General features: G+C 37.6%; 2 protein-coding genes across 2 annotated transcripts in view; one reads left to right on the forward strand and one right to left on the reverse strand.

Moving 5' to 3' along the window:
- Positions 1-20: 20 nt before the first annotated feature.
- On the reverse strand, positions 21-2,250 carry vps26bl (vacuolar protein sorting 26 homolog B, like). The gene is made up of 3 exons (XM_081354178.1): positions 1,775-2,250; positions 370-526; positions 21-197 (listed from the first exon to the last, which is right to left on the reverse strand). Exons 1-3 carry the CDS (start codon positions 1,995-1,997, stop codon positions 29-31), a joined length of 549 nt encoding a protein of 182 aa, XP_081210304.1. The 5' UTR covers positions 1,998-2,250; the 3' UTR covers positions 21-28.
- Positions 2,251-3,549: 1,299 nt separating this feature from the next.
- foxo1b (forkhead box O1 b) overlaps positions 3,550-12,041 on the forward strand; it is a 29,566-nt gene continuing 21,074 nt past the window's right edge. The window contains exon 1 of the mRNA XM_081353865.1: positions 3,550-4,307. Within this exon, the coding sequence (XP_081209991.1) occupies positions 3,753-4,307 (555 nt within the window). The 5' untranslated portion in view covers positions 3,550-3,752. The remainder of the gene's footprint in view (positions 4,308-12,041) is intronic.

Raw genomic sequence — 12,041 nt, forward strand, 5'->3', positions numbered from 1 at the left:
CCTCCCATCCTCTGGCTGTTTTTCAGACTTACTTCGACTTGTTGTACTCAAACTCAATGTGCAGACAGTCCTCAATTCCCACTTCCATCTTTATGGAGGAGTTGAGTTCTGGATATGTACTGAGTGTGTGCACTACGATGTCCATCTCTTTGCAGATGTCATTCAGTCTCCTGCTGATGGTTGCCCGCAGGAAATAGCTGAGGGAAAAAATGAGAGTTTATAATAAAATCATTAAAATAATAATAATAATAATAATAATAAAATATATATATATATATTTATATAAAGTTTATCAAATAAATGTACAACATATTGTGTTAGCTCAAATACACAATCTTTACTGAACTTCACAATGACAGGAACACATACCGTAGTTTTACATTCTGGCCTGTGTAGGACTCGTACGGTTTCTCCACATGTGTGAACTCAAAATCAAAGGTCTGAGATTGAGCCATTTCTCCAGGCCGAGCTAAATCCTTTACCAGAGAGACAAACTCATGATGGTTTCCTCTGTCATAGTACAATTCTACAAGGAAAATGAAGACGACACAGGAGAGAAAATGTGATTTCTTAATAAGTGCATATTTTGTTCAAATTAGAACAATTCTTTAATGGTTTGAGTTTGTTAGGTTTGGAACAACATGAGGGTGAGCAAATGTTTGGGTGAATTAACCCTTTAAAATACAATAAATATAAGGATGTATAAATATCACATCAGGGAGAACATTTGACATTTTCTATACATCCAGGTTACTTAACATTTCTTTGTGTACTTCAAGGGTATATACTGTATGGCTTTAAATAGAGCGCTAACTTAGAACAAGGAGTAACAATCATGGTTTAGGGAAACTGTTCATTTCTGAAAATAAAAACAGGATCCATTGCTTGTGGCAAGCATCCAGAGGTGTGGTTTCTATACCGCCTTTTTTTACTAGAGATAGGAAGTCGACTCACTTCGGAGAATCGGTTCTTTTGAACAATCAGATTCAAAGAACAGGTTAAAAAGCGATGCATTGATTATTTTATAAGTAGCACATATTACTGCTCATAATGGGTTTTAATTATAAGGGTGTTTCTTTATTTTGTATGTAACGATAATTGAACACATTTTTTTGTATTCATGGTTCAGCTAATATTGTGCTATTTATTTAGAACCTAAATATAATTTGCAAATACATTAAATAAAACTAAATTTAATTTACTTTTCTTAGCTGAAAACTGTTAATACTATTTATTTGTAACATTTCTGTTTTTTGCTATTAAAAATCTATTCGCCTCAATGGTTCTCGATTAATTATGGAAAATGCCTAAACAGGACGGTGCTCGGATCAACAGGTTGGTGAGCAAAGAGTTGTTGGAGGAATGCAGAATAGCATACTAGTGTTAAATCTTTTCCTTTAGAGTAAAGATTTCGAACAGCGATTTCAGAACGATTCGGTCCGAAATCGTGAAGGAATCATTAAGACCTGTTTTGTGAACCGGTTCGTTCGAATCACTGAAAATATTAAACTCGAAAGAACGATTCGATCACGAATCAACCATCGTTAATGTGTCATATGTCACGAGACAAGGTTTTTGTAATTTGACACTTCAGCATTTTTAATGCTTCAGTCTGAGTCCCCTTTATCAAACTTACATGGAAGGGGAAAAAAAGAAAAAAAAGAAAAAAAAAAAAGGCAAACAAACACAGATGTAAATGTTGTCTTGAGCGGTAACATTACAGCACATTCGTTACGTCATCAGGCATCGCTCGTTCATTTTACGTTGCACTTACCGATTTGCCCGATAAATTCTATTTTGATCCCTTGATGCTCGAGCCTCTTCCCTGGGTTTTTCAGGGTTACATTGACTTTCCCAGAGACTGTCTCCCCGTCGTAAAACAGAAAGTATTTGTCCTTTTTCCCGTCCTCTGTTTTGTGCTCGGCCTTTTTTCTCGTCTCGGCATCATTTAAAACTACGTCAATTTCAGCACTTTGTCCGAAACTGAAGAAGCTCATCCCGACACCTTGTGCTGGACTGGAATCCTTTTGTATTCTAACACCTGGTCCAATTCCACATCAATAAAATTGCGTCCTCTTTACAAGCTAGCTGCTTTATCTTCTGCAATGCATGTACGTTTATAATAGACTGTTTAAGATTAAATTGTGCTAACTCTTCATATGGCTCCTGTATTACTACCTGCGGAGGATTTTCAGCAATGTACAAACAGACACAAGCTTCAGAAATGATTTTACTTCCGGGATAGTCCACGTAAATATTTTTTTTTTCAAAATAAAAGTCTTGTAGAGACTATTGAAATCAAATGTAACATAATAGAATTTAATTTATCAAAGGGCAATTGTACGAATGATTAATTGTATTGAGGATTTAAATGCTTTTTATAATTTGGTGCACACAAAATGTTATTTAATAACTTAATATTTAAACCTTGTAAAAATTGTAATATTTAAACCTTGGTGTCACTTGCCATGTAGTTAATGTCTCCCTCTAGTGAGTAACTTGATAGGCTCTGCATGAGCACCGTTACACACACACTCACACTCACATTTGACTTTGCCACATGTATGCTTCTTTGAAAACATAAAGCATCTTAGTACAAATATAGGAAGTCCAACAAGATACAGTATATAGACTGTTTGACAGGCGAATAAGTGCCAAATGGTTTATAAATCTCACTCCACTCTGCCTTTTAAATCTTAATGAAAGGCCCGCGTTCAAAGCCTATTAACAAAATATATTAAACTGGTGATTATTTGATATTATACAACTAAAAATGTGAATGGAAAGTTAAACTGTGGTCAAATTCTTTCATGGCAGTCATAATCCTCTGTAAATCCTGTTTACCTGAAATTTGGGAAAAGCCATTTTAACATTTATTTTATTTAAAACTAATATCTATTTTTGTTACTTGTAGGTACTAGTACTAGTATTTTAATTACAAGTAAATAATCCAATTCTGACTTGTATCTTTTTCAGTTTCACTAACAACTATTATTCCCAGATCTATTCAGTTAGTCACTAGTACTTATTTATTTGATTAGCTACAAGTACTTATTCCTTTGTTGATAATGGCAAGTATCTGTCCCACTGTTACTGGTAATGAATTGCTCATTTTTGCCACTGAATCATATGGGGATATGTTGATCAGATATCAACTATTCACTTCTTAACTAGTGAACTAGTGAGATAAGAAATGTTTCTATTAACAACTGGGAGATACTACTATATCTATCTGGAATGGATACATAATGACTAACTAGTCACTAAAAATAAGTACATCTAATTAACATATGCTATAGTTATAGCCTAGTGAAATTGAAAATAGATACTGTCACTATTGAATTACTCTTAATTACAGTAACATAAAATAGATAGTACTTTGTAGAAACAGCCTGCCATAGGGATAAACTGGAGTAGCGTGGGTTATGCAAACGTAATCTCTGTTTACCTTTTGAATACGCGCTTGTGATTGGCTGACGCGGCTCTCACTCCCGCTGTGGGCGTGGCCAGGTCACTCTACTCTAAAACGCGCTGCTCCCTGAAATCGCTTCATAACAGTCATTTCATTTAAAAGCGCGCTAGGCATGGTGCGATTCACACATCGCTGAGTTATACATTGCTATCAGACATAGGGCTTCATTGTCAGTCAGATATGATCATGTGCGATTGTTAGTGTTAGCAAACTAGACAAAATCTTCACTGCACTTATCATCTGTTTAAGGACAGTCAGCTGACTTGGGTTTGATTTTGGGATGGCAGAAGCGCAGCAACAGCTGGTTGACATCGACCCGGATTTCGAGCCTCTCTCCCGTCCGCGCTCATGCACCTGGCCGCTGCACCGACCGGAATTCAGCGAGCCGGGGAGCTCGAACACGTCCTCCCCGGCGCCGTCCGTCAAGCAGGAGCAAGGTATCGTGGACTTTATTAACAGCCTAAGTTTACTAGAAGAGACCGAGGACTACCAGGAGGAGAAACCCGTCCTTTTGAACGACTTCCACTGCCAGGACACCTGCGTTCATCCCCAGCAACAGCATCCCCAGCAGCCGAATCCCCAGCTGACGCACCCGCAACAGGTGCCGCCGCTCCCCGCCCCTGCCAGCAGCTCCAGCCCTGCAGCGGCCCAGAGGAAGAGCAGCTCGTCTCGTAGGAACGCGTGGGGGAATATGTCATACGCTGATCTCATCACCAAGGCGATCGAGAGCTCCCCCGAGAAGCGGCTCACCCTGTCTCAGATCTACGAGTGGATGGTGAAGAGCGTGCCTTACTTCAAAGATAAGGGCGACAGCAACAGCTCAGCCGGCTGGAAGGTAATGGCTCACCGAGGCCAAGCAGAAACGTGATTAAAAGTAGCATTGGAAGCTCAGATGTGCATAAGTACAGAATGCTTCATAAGATTTAAACACACACTCGCATCTATACAAGTATTTTGTACACTGAAAGCATCCCTTTGATGTGAAGTGTCCATTAAAGTATTTAATTTTTTAATGATAAGATCGTCAACTCAAAGCATGAATCATTGAAAGCACTTTTGGTGTGTTGCAAAGTAATTGAAGGGATTCAATTATAGCCTATGTGTTGTTTATCATTTCATGTATAAATCTAACAAGATTTTTTTAAGAATTATTATTTTTTTTTTTTTTGGAAGTGCATTTCAGCCGACTTATGCAATTGTTATTACCTTAATTTAAATATTGTTTTTGACAGAGGTCCTGGATGGCCCTGGCCAAAATAACCCATGCAACCACCCACAACTGTCTGGCCCACCTTATATTTTAGAGGCTTTGTTGGGTGAATTTAATTTAGTTAAATCTTTTTGACTTGACTGATGTTTTTTGACTAGCTAATTTAGGTGTTAGCCTACCACATGAAACCCATGTTTAGGTAACTTTTTTCCAATGTAGGCCCCTAAAAAATGTTTAGTGTAGTATACGACAGTAACAATTAGCCCTCAAATGCATGGTTGTGGTTTCCCTCTCAGAGCAAATAAATGACATGCGGTTTGTTATGGAATTTGAGGCTCGAAAGAGCTCACAGTGTTCAGAAGAATGCATAACATCCCAGTATCAGCTGCACATGATGCCAGTTCAGTTTAATTTTCTTGACTGAAAAGCTTGTGGTTTGATTTTTTGCTGTCAACCTGACGTACAGAGAGGGTTAAATGATGGATCTTACAAATTTGCATACGCTCATGGAAAAAAAGCAAGAAAAAAAAGAACCCTCATGTCGTTCCAAACCCCATATGACCTTTTTTGTTGTTTCTGTGAAACACAAATATAGAAAATTAGTTTTTCATGCTGGTACTGAAGCTTACAAGCTTAAAAAAAAGATGCAAACCACCATTAAAAAGTATCATAAACATGAAAAGAGTGACCGTTAAAGTATTTAAAGTTTATACTTTTTGTGAGTATATAATGACATATTTTGTGCGAACTGTCCCTTTAATTTTGTAATTTATCTAGTAATGTGAGGGACTGTGGTCATTTTCATTGGTTGTAGTCATGTGACCTATTGTACTAGCACACTTTTGGTGATGTGACGACACATTTTTAAAGCTTCTTAGGTGCTTTAAGGTGGCTGATGACTATTTTGAGTCCAAGAGGGCTGCCATGAGTGAGGTGAAGCAAACAGAGAGTGGTTTCAGTGTTGAAAGAGTCTTTGTCAACCTGTCATTTATCTCTAGAGCACTTGTTCATGTCTCTGATTCACCCCTCCATACAAGCCACTTTTGTTTCTTTGCTTGTTCTGTGCGTAAATGGAAATACAAATCCTTACCGTCACACGGGCCTCCTCCCATCACTGAGCTAAAAATACCGGCAGGATTACCTGTCATTACAGGGAGACACAATTACCTGAAAGGTGTGGTCCGCCCCCCTCCTCACCGCCATTGGCTCTACACGCCACGGCAAAACATTGTCTGGACTCATCCACCTGTGACATCATAGTTTCAGCATTCCAGTCACTCATTGGATGTTTGTACTGTTGGACTGTTCTTTATCATCATAGTGTGTACATACTTGAGACTGGAAAAGTATTCTGCTTCCTCTCCCAGTCGATTCCCATCTGCGACGGTCCCATTAACGTAGTAAAACCTGAACCTGAGTTTACATCTTGCAATTCTGACTTTATTTCAGAATTGCGAGATTCTAAACTCACATTGCGAGAAATAAACTTTCAACTCTGACTTTATTCTCAGAAATGCATGTTTATATCTCACAATTCTGACTTTATACAACGCAGTTGCGACTTTATATCATGCATTTCTGAGATAAAAAGTCAGAATTTACCTTTTTTTTAATTCTGTGGCAGGAACAAGCTTCAATAAACAGATGCTTGCAAGACAAATTATTCTTGCAATTGGGATAAAACCTCATGTGTTTGTCAGTTGGATACATTTACCATGGTGATATATTTAAATCAGAATCATTTGTTCAATCAATCAAAAGTTAAGTTTGAAAGACATCAAAACCGCATCTGACAATGTAACTGTATATTGACAAATATAAGCTAGAACTGTTTTAGTTCAAGCCATGAATTTGAATGTAAAAGCTTGTTCAAGGAGATTGAAGTGAAAATGCTCCCCTGCAGTGCAAATGTCTCCGGGTTCAAAGGTTAAAGGTTAAAGGTCATGCCACCAAATTTGTGGACCAAATTTGCATGTCATGGGAGGAGTCCATGTTCATACCCTCAAAGTCAAGGTGAAATAATGAGAATAGTGTTTAGACTCATTTTATGAGGTTCTGGCACACAGTACAGTATGCTGTTTCTTAACTCTCTTGTGTCTTTAAATATGCGCACCATTGTTTTAAACGCCTTAAGTAATCAAATGCACACGCATATACTGGTAGAATTCAATGTGGGTCAGTTTTGTAACTCCCAAGTGCCCTCATAACCACCATTACTTTAAAAATGGCATGTACTTTCTATTTCGCAGCCCTAGCAGTCTGCACCCAGAGCTAGAGATGTATTTATGTGTCTGTGGTATAGTGATACTATCTTGTGTGCAGACCTACTGTAGCTTGTTTTTTTTTTGTAATTGAAAACATGCTTTACCATTCATGACATTTTTCTTTCACTTGTCATTTTTACCATTTAATTCCATTCATAATGTCATTACCAGCTCTAAGAGTTACTCGTCTGAATTAATAAATGAACTCATGTGGTTTTCATTAAGTTATTATAGAATAAACATGCTTTCTCACTTCCCCCTCTTTCTCAGGCTTTTAAACATGTTTAACTCTGAGCCCTATTTACAGCACACGAACCCAGTTACCTCTAACATCTTTGAAGTCTACCATAGGTCTTTCACCTCTCCCACTAACACACACACGCATGCACAAACATGCAAGCTATACATTTGTACAATAGTGTTTTCAGGCCATTTCAAGGCATACACAATATTTGTTCAAGCTTATCTTGAGCAGATACTAATTTCTATTCTCGTTTGTCGGTCAGTAAGTTTCGACTGTAGGCTTGCTAGCCACTGATTCTCCAAAACTAGTCAGTTTTGACCTGTTTGTGGATTTGAAGTGTGCATTAGCTAGTTTTAAAATTAAAATTCAAGAATTTTGCATTTCAGTTCTACAGTTTGTGAAACTCTGGAACAGATTCTTAGAATTGATCAGATAGATAAATGTCAGTACTTACAGGTGAATTGTGCAGAGGTTGAAGTTTGTGGTTTGTAGATGACACCTGCTCTACATAATATGGGTAGTGCGTAATTAGCATTGTGCAAGGTGCAGCAAAATTGAGGGGCATTCTGCTCTTTTTTACACACACTCAAATTGAAAGAGAGAAAGGAAAGGGTGGAAAGGGTTCAAAATGAAATGAAAGCACATGCAGCGCTGCTGTACCACAGACGCATGAAAGACTTCATCGCTGTGGCTTGCTGCAGACTTTGGCTCTGTGGGTATGTGGCTTTTAATCTAGAGCTTCATCAGTGTGCATGCATGGGACAGTAGCGTGACAGAAAAGTTACATGTGAAAACCCTCTGAACTCATCAGATATCAGGAAAAAAGTCCCCAAACTGAAATGTCAAATGACGACAACCGGATGTCTGCGACAAAGGTGTGATGCAGAACGAGTGTGCTATGCAGTCACCTTGAACATTTCACGTGAAAAGTTATTTAATTCTGTACTTTCATTGTTGGCACCAAAAATAATAATGACTTTTAGATGAAATGAAGCTGATTTATTTGAATGGGTTTCTGTAGGTGAGATCACATTTGTAGTGGAAATCTGAATTTGAATTGAAATGATTTTCATTGAATTGCACTGAGGTGTAGCATTCCTGCAGGTAAGAAAGAAGCATGGAAGCCTAGAGTGTCCTTTGTGATGAAGGCACAGAAATAGGTATGAGATAGACAGGAATTTACCCTTTAGCTTGCCAGAGACATTCCTAAAAAAAAACTTGTTTGCGCTTGCTACGGAAAGACATATGCATTTTAGCTGGAAGCATTCCCTGGACTTATCTGAGCTGAAGTCATGCCAACTTTCGATAATTATTCTAGAAAGCAAGACAATAAGGCATTTGTGTAATGTCAGAGCCATACCACAAGAAATCACACCCAAGACCTCTCACTGTGCTTTTTCTGACCACAAAAGACCAAACATGTCTCTCAACCTCTTTTTTGGTCCTTTAATGAGTTAAAAATATTACAATGATCTGTACATTTTATATATAGATAGAGCCTAGGATGTTTTTTTTTTTTGAAAAGCAATTCATTCATTTGGAGAATGAGTTCAAAGATAATTTCCATTTTGTCTTGACACATTGTACTTTTTTTTTTCTTGTTTTATTTATTTAACAAAAGTTTAAAATAATAATTTATATTTTTGTGTTTTTGAAAGAAGTCTCTTAAGCTGACCAAGGTTGCATTTATTTGATCAAACATGCAGTAAAATCAGTAATATTGTGAAATATCATTACAATTTAACAGACCTGTTTTCTACTTTATTTAAAAATGTAATTTATTCCTGTTATGACAAAGCTGAATTTTCAGCGTCATCCAGTCTTCAGAGTCACATAAATAGATATATTTTGTAACATGATAAATGTCTTTACTGTCACGTTTGATCAGTTTAATTGCTAAATAAAAGTATTATATATATTTTTTTAAATCTTACTTGCCCCAAACTTTTGAATGGTAGTTCATCACAGTTTCCATAAAAATATTAAGTAGCAAAAACTGTTTTCAACATTGATAAAAATAAGGACCATTATTAATAATTGAGGACCAATCATTGAAAATAATTGATCAGCATATTAGAATGATTTCTGAAGGATCGTGTGACATTGAAGACTGTAGTAATGATGCTGAAAATTCAGCGTTGCCATCACAGGAATAAATTACATTTTAAAATATATTAAAATAGAAAACTGTTATATTCTTTATATATATGTACACACACATACTGTGCATATGTGTGTGTGCGTAATGTTATTTTTTATTTAATTTTTTATGTATTATAGACAAATATATAAAAACACTGCAAATATTGTTCAGTACAGCTATGTAGTCATTCAAAGTGTGTGTCTTCAAAAGGTCAACAACATCCAGACGGTGGTATATCTCCACATCTTGTTGTCAGCTCCTGTCAGTCATATCGAAGAACTTATTGGCGCCATGTCTATAGTGTTGGAGGTACCATGGGAGGTCTGAATTAAAATCCCCCCCCCCCCCAGAAGCTTGTTTTTTTCCCTTGGTCGAACATTATTAAAGTTAGAGCTTATTTAGAGATATGAGCCGAATGGCTTAGTGCAGGCGCTAATGGATCCAAGGTTGTATCTGATAAATTACCCCAGTAATAATGCCCAGAATGATACCAAACTTCTACAGTAGTACAAATAGGTTCTGTACTTTACTCTGTAAACGAGGCATTGGAAAGATTGTAAGTACATCAGGAGTTTATTTAAATAAGACTTGCCTGATGGCTTATGCTACCGCTAACCCGGACGTCGAGGTCACTTCCGTGATTTGGGAAAAGCCCGTAAAAAGATATAGTGTTGCATAAGGATGTAGTGTTATGACGCCCAGTTCCAGGAATGCACTAATATTTTGTTGGTAGTACCAGTTTGTAACAATTATTAGTTAAAGGTCCCATTGCATGGATTATTTTATTATTTTAGAATGTTTCCTGGGGTGCCCTTATAATGTTAGTATGTTTTTTAGATCAAAAGTTGTTATAATTAGAAATAAAAGGCATATTTCCTAGCCTGATTTTAGCCTCTGATTTGAACGCTCTGTTTGAAGGGGCGTGTCTGCTGTGAGACTTCAGTATAAACGCCCACTGCTGTGATTGGCTGACATGCTTGCATATGAAATATTTAGCATTACATGTGGAACTCTCTCGAAAACTTTTACTATTACAGCTATTATACGTTTTTACTATTACAGCTATCTGGATTAACGAATCGTGAGAAGTTTTTTAAGTATTTAGATCTATTCCCATCACATAAAAGGTTGCAGGTTGACGACATAAGGGGAAGATTTCTAGATTCGCCCGTCTGAGCTTTCATTTTCTCAAAAATACCCAGGGCTTGATTTACACCCATCAAAACGTCTAGCCACTGGGGGACCATAGGCAGGCTAGGGAAACTCATATTAAGGTTAAAAAAACCTCATAAAGTGAAATTTTCATGCAATGGGACCTTTAACACTAAGTTGTCAACACTTCGAAAAAAATAATAATAATTTGGATACCAAAAAACTTTTTCAGCAACACCGGGTGACTTTTACCGGGCGACTTTTACAGGCTTTTCCCAAATCACGGAAGTGACCTCGACGTCCAGGTTAGCGGTAGCATAAGCCATCAGGCAAGTGCTATTTAAATAAACTCCTGATGTACTTACAAACTTTCCAATGCCTCGTTTTATGAGTACAGAACCTATTTGTACTACTGTAGAAGTTTGGTACCATTCTGGGCATTATTAGTGGGGTAATTTACGAGATACAACCTTGGATCCATTAGCGCCTGCACTAAGCCATTCGGTTCATATCTCTAAATAAGCTCTAACTTTAATAATGTTCGACCAAGGGGAAAAAAAGCTTCTGGGGGGGTGTTTGGCTCGAGGTCATGGTGCAAAGGACCCTAGGTTGAAATTACTCCGAACCATCCCTTTAAGGTTGAGTAAATGATGATCATTTTTCAATTTTCTAACCTAAAAATATTTTAAAAGCATTATTTTCTATGACTCGAAACTTTCCTGTCCCTCTGACATCCCGCTCCTCTTCATGGTTCGAGGTCATGGTGCAAAGGACCCTAGGTTGAAATTACTCCGAACCATCCCTTTAAAGCACAGCTACACCCTCCAGAGCATATGTATTCTCTTTGTTCACATTTCTTTCTAAAAATTCTCACACATAGGACTCTCCCTAAATCCAAGTGAGTTCAGAGGCATGCAGGGTCACTAAAGGGCAGCTGAGGGTATTTTGTAGGCCCCACTGTACTCCAGCCTTACTGCACAATCACAGGAGGTGACAACAACTCTCCAGAATTGTGGAGAGAGAGAGGAGAGAAGGAGGAGGAATAGAAGGGGAAGTGGGTTACTAGGGAAAAGCGTCAAACATCCTCCATTCCTGAGCACTGCACTCATTTCCATCTTCGCATGTTCCTTAAAGCATTTCCTCTGCATTCCATGTGTTTACAGAGGGACATCAGTGAAGTTGGTTTGAACCTCTTCATTTTCTTGTTTGTATTTGTAACATCGACATTGTGCCATGTTTCTGATACCAAACTTCCATGATGTCATGCTTAACAGTCATTTTTGGAACATTTATGGACGTGACAATTGCAGTAAAAACTTGAAATGTAAATTCTCAGAAAATGCATTTAATACCAATAGAACCTATTTGTACTACTGTAGAAGTTTGGTATCATTCCGGGCATTATTACTGGGGTAATTTACGAGATACAACCTTGGATCCATTAGCGCCTGCACTAAGCCATTCGGCTCATATCTCTAAATAAGCTCTAACTTTAATAATGTTCGACCAAGGGGAAAAAAAGCTTCTGGGGGGGTGTTTGGCTCGAGGTCATGGTG

Source organism: Scardinius erythrophthalmus (assembly GCF_964197995.2).
Source record: "Scardinius erythrophthalmus genome assembly, chromosome: 23".
NCBI classification, from domain to species: Eukaryota; Metazoa; Chordata; class Actinopteri; order Cypriniformes; family Leuciscidae; genus Scardinius; species Scardinius erythrophthalmus.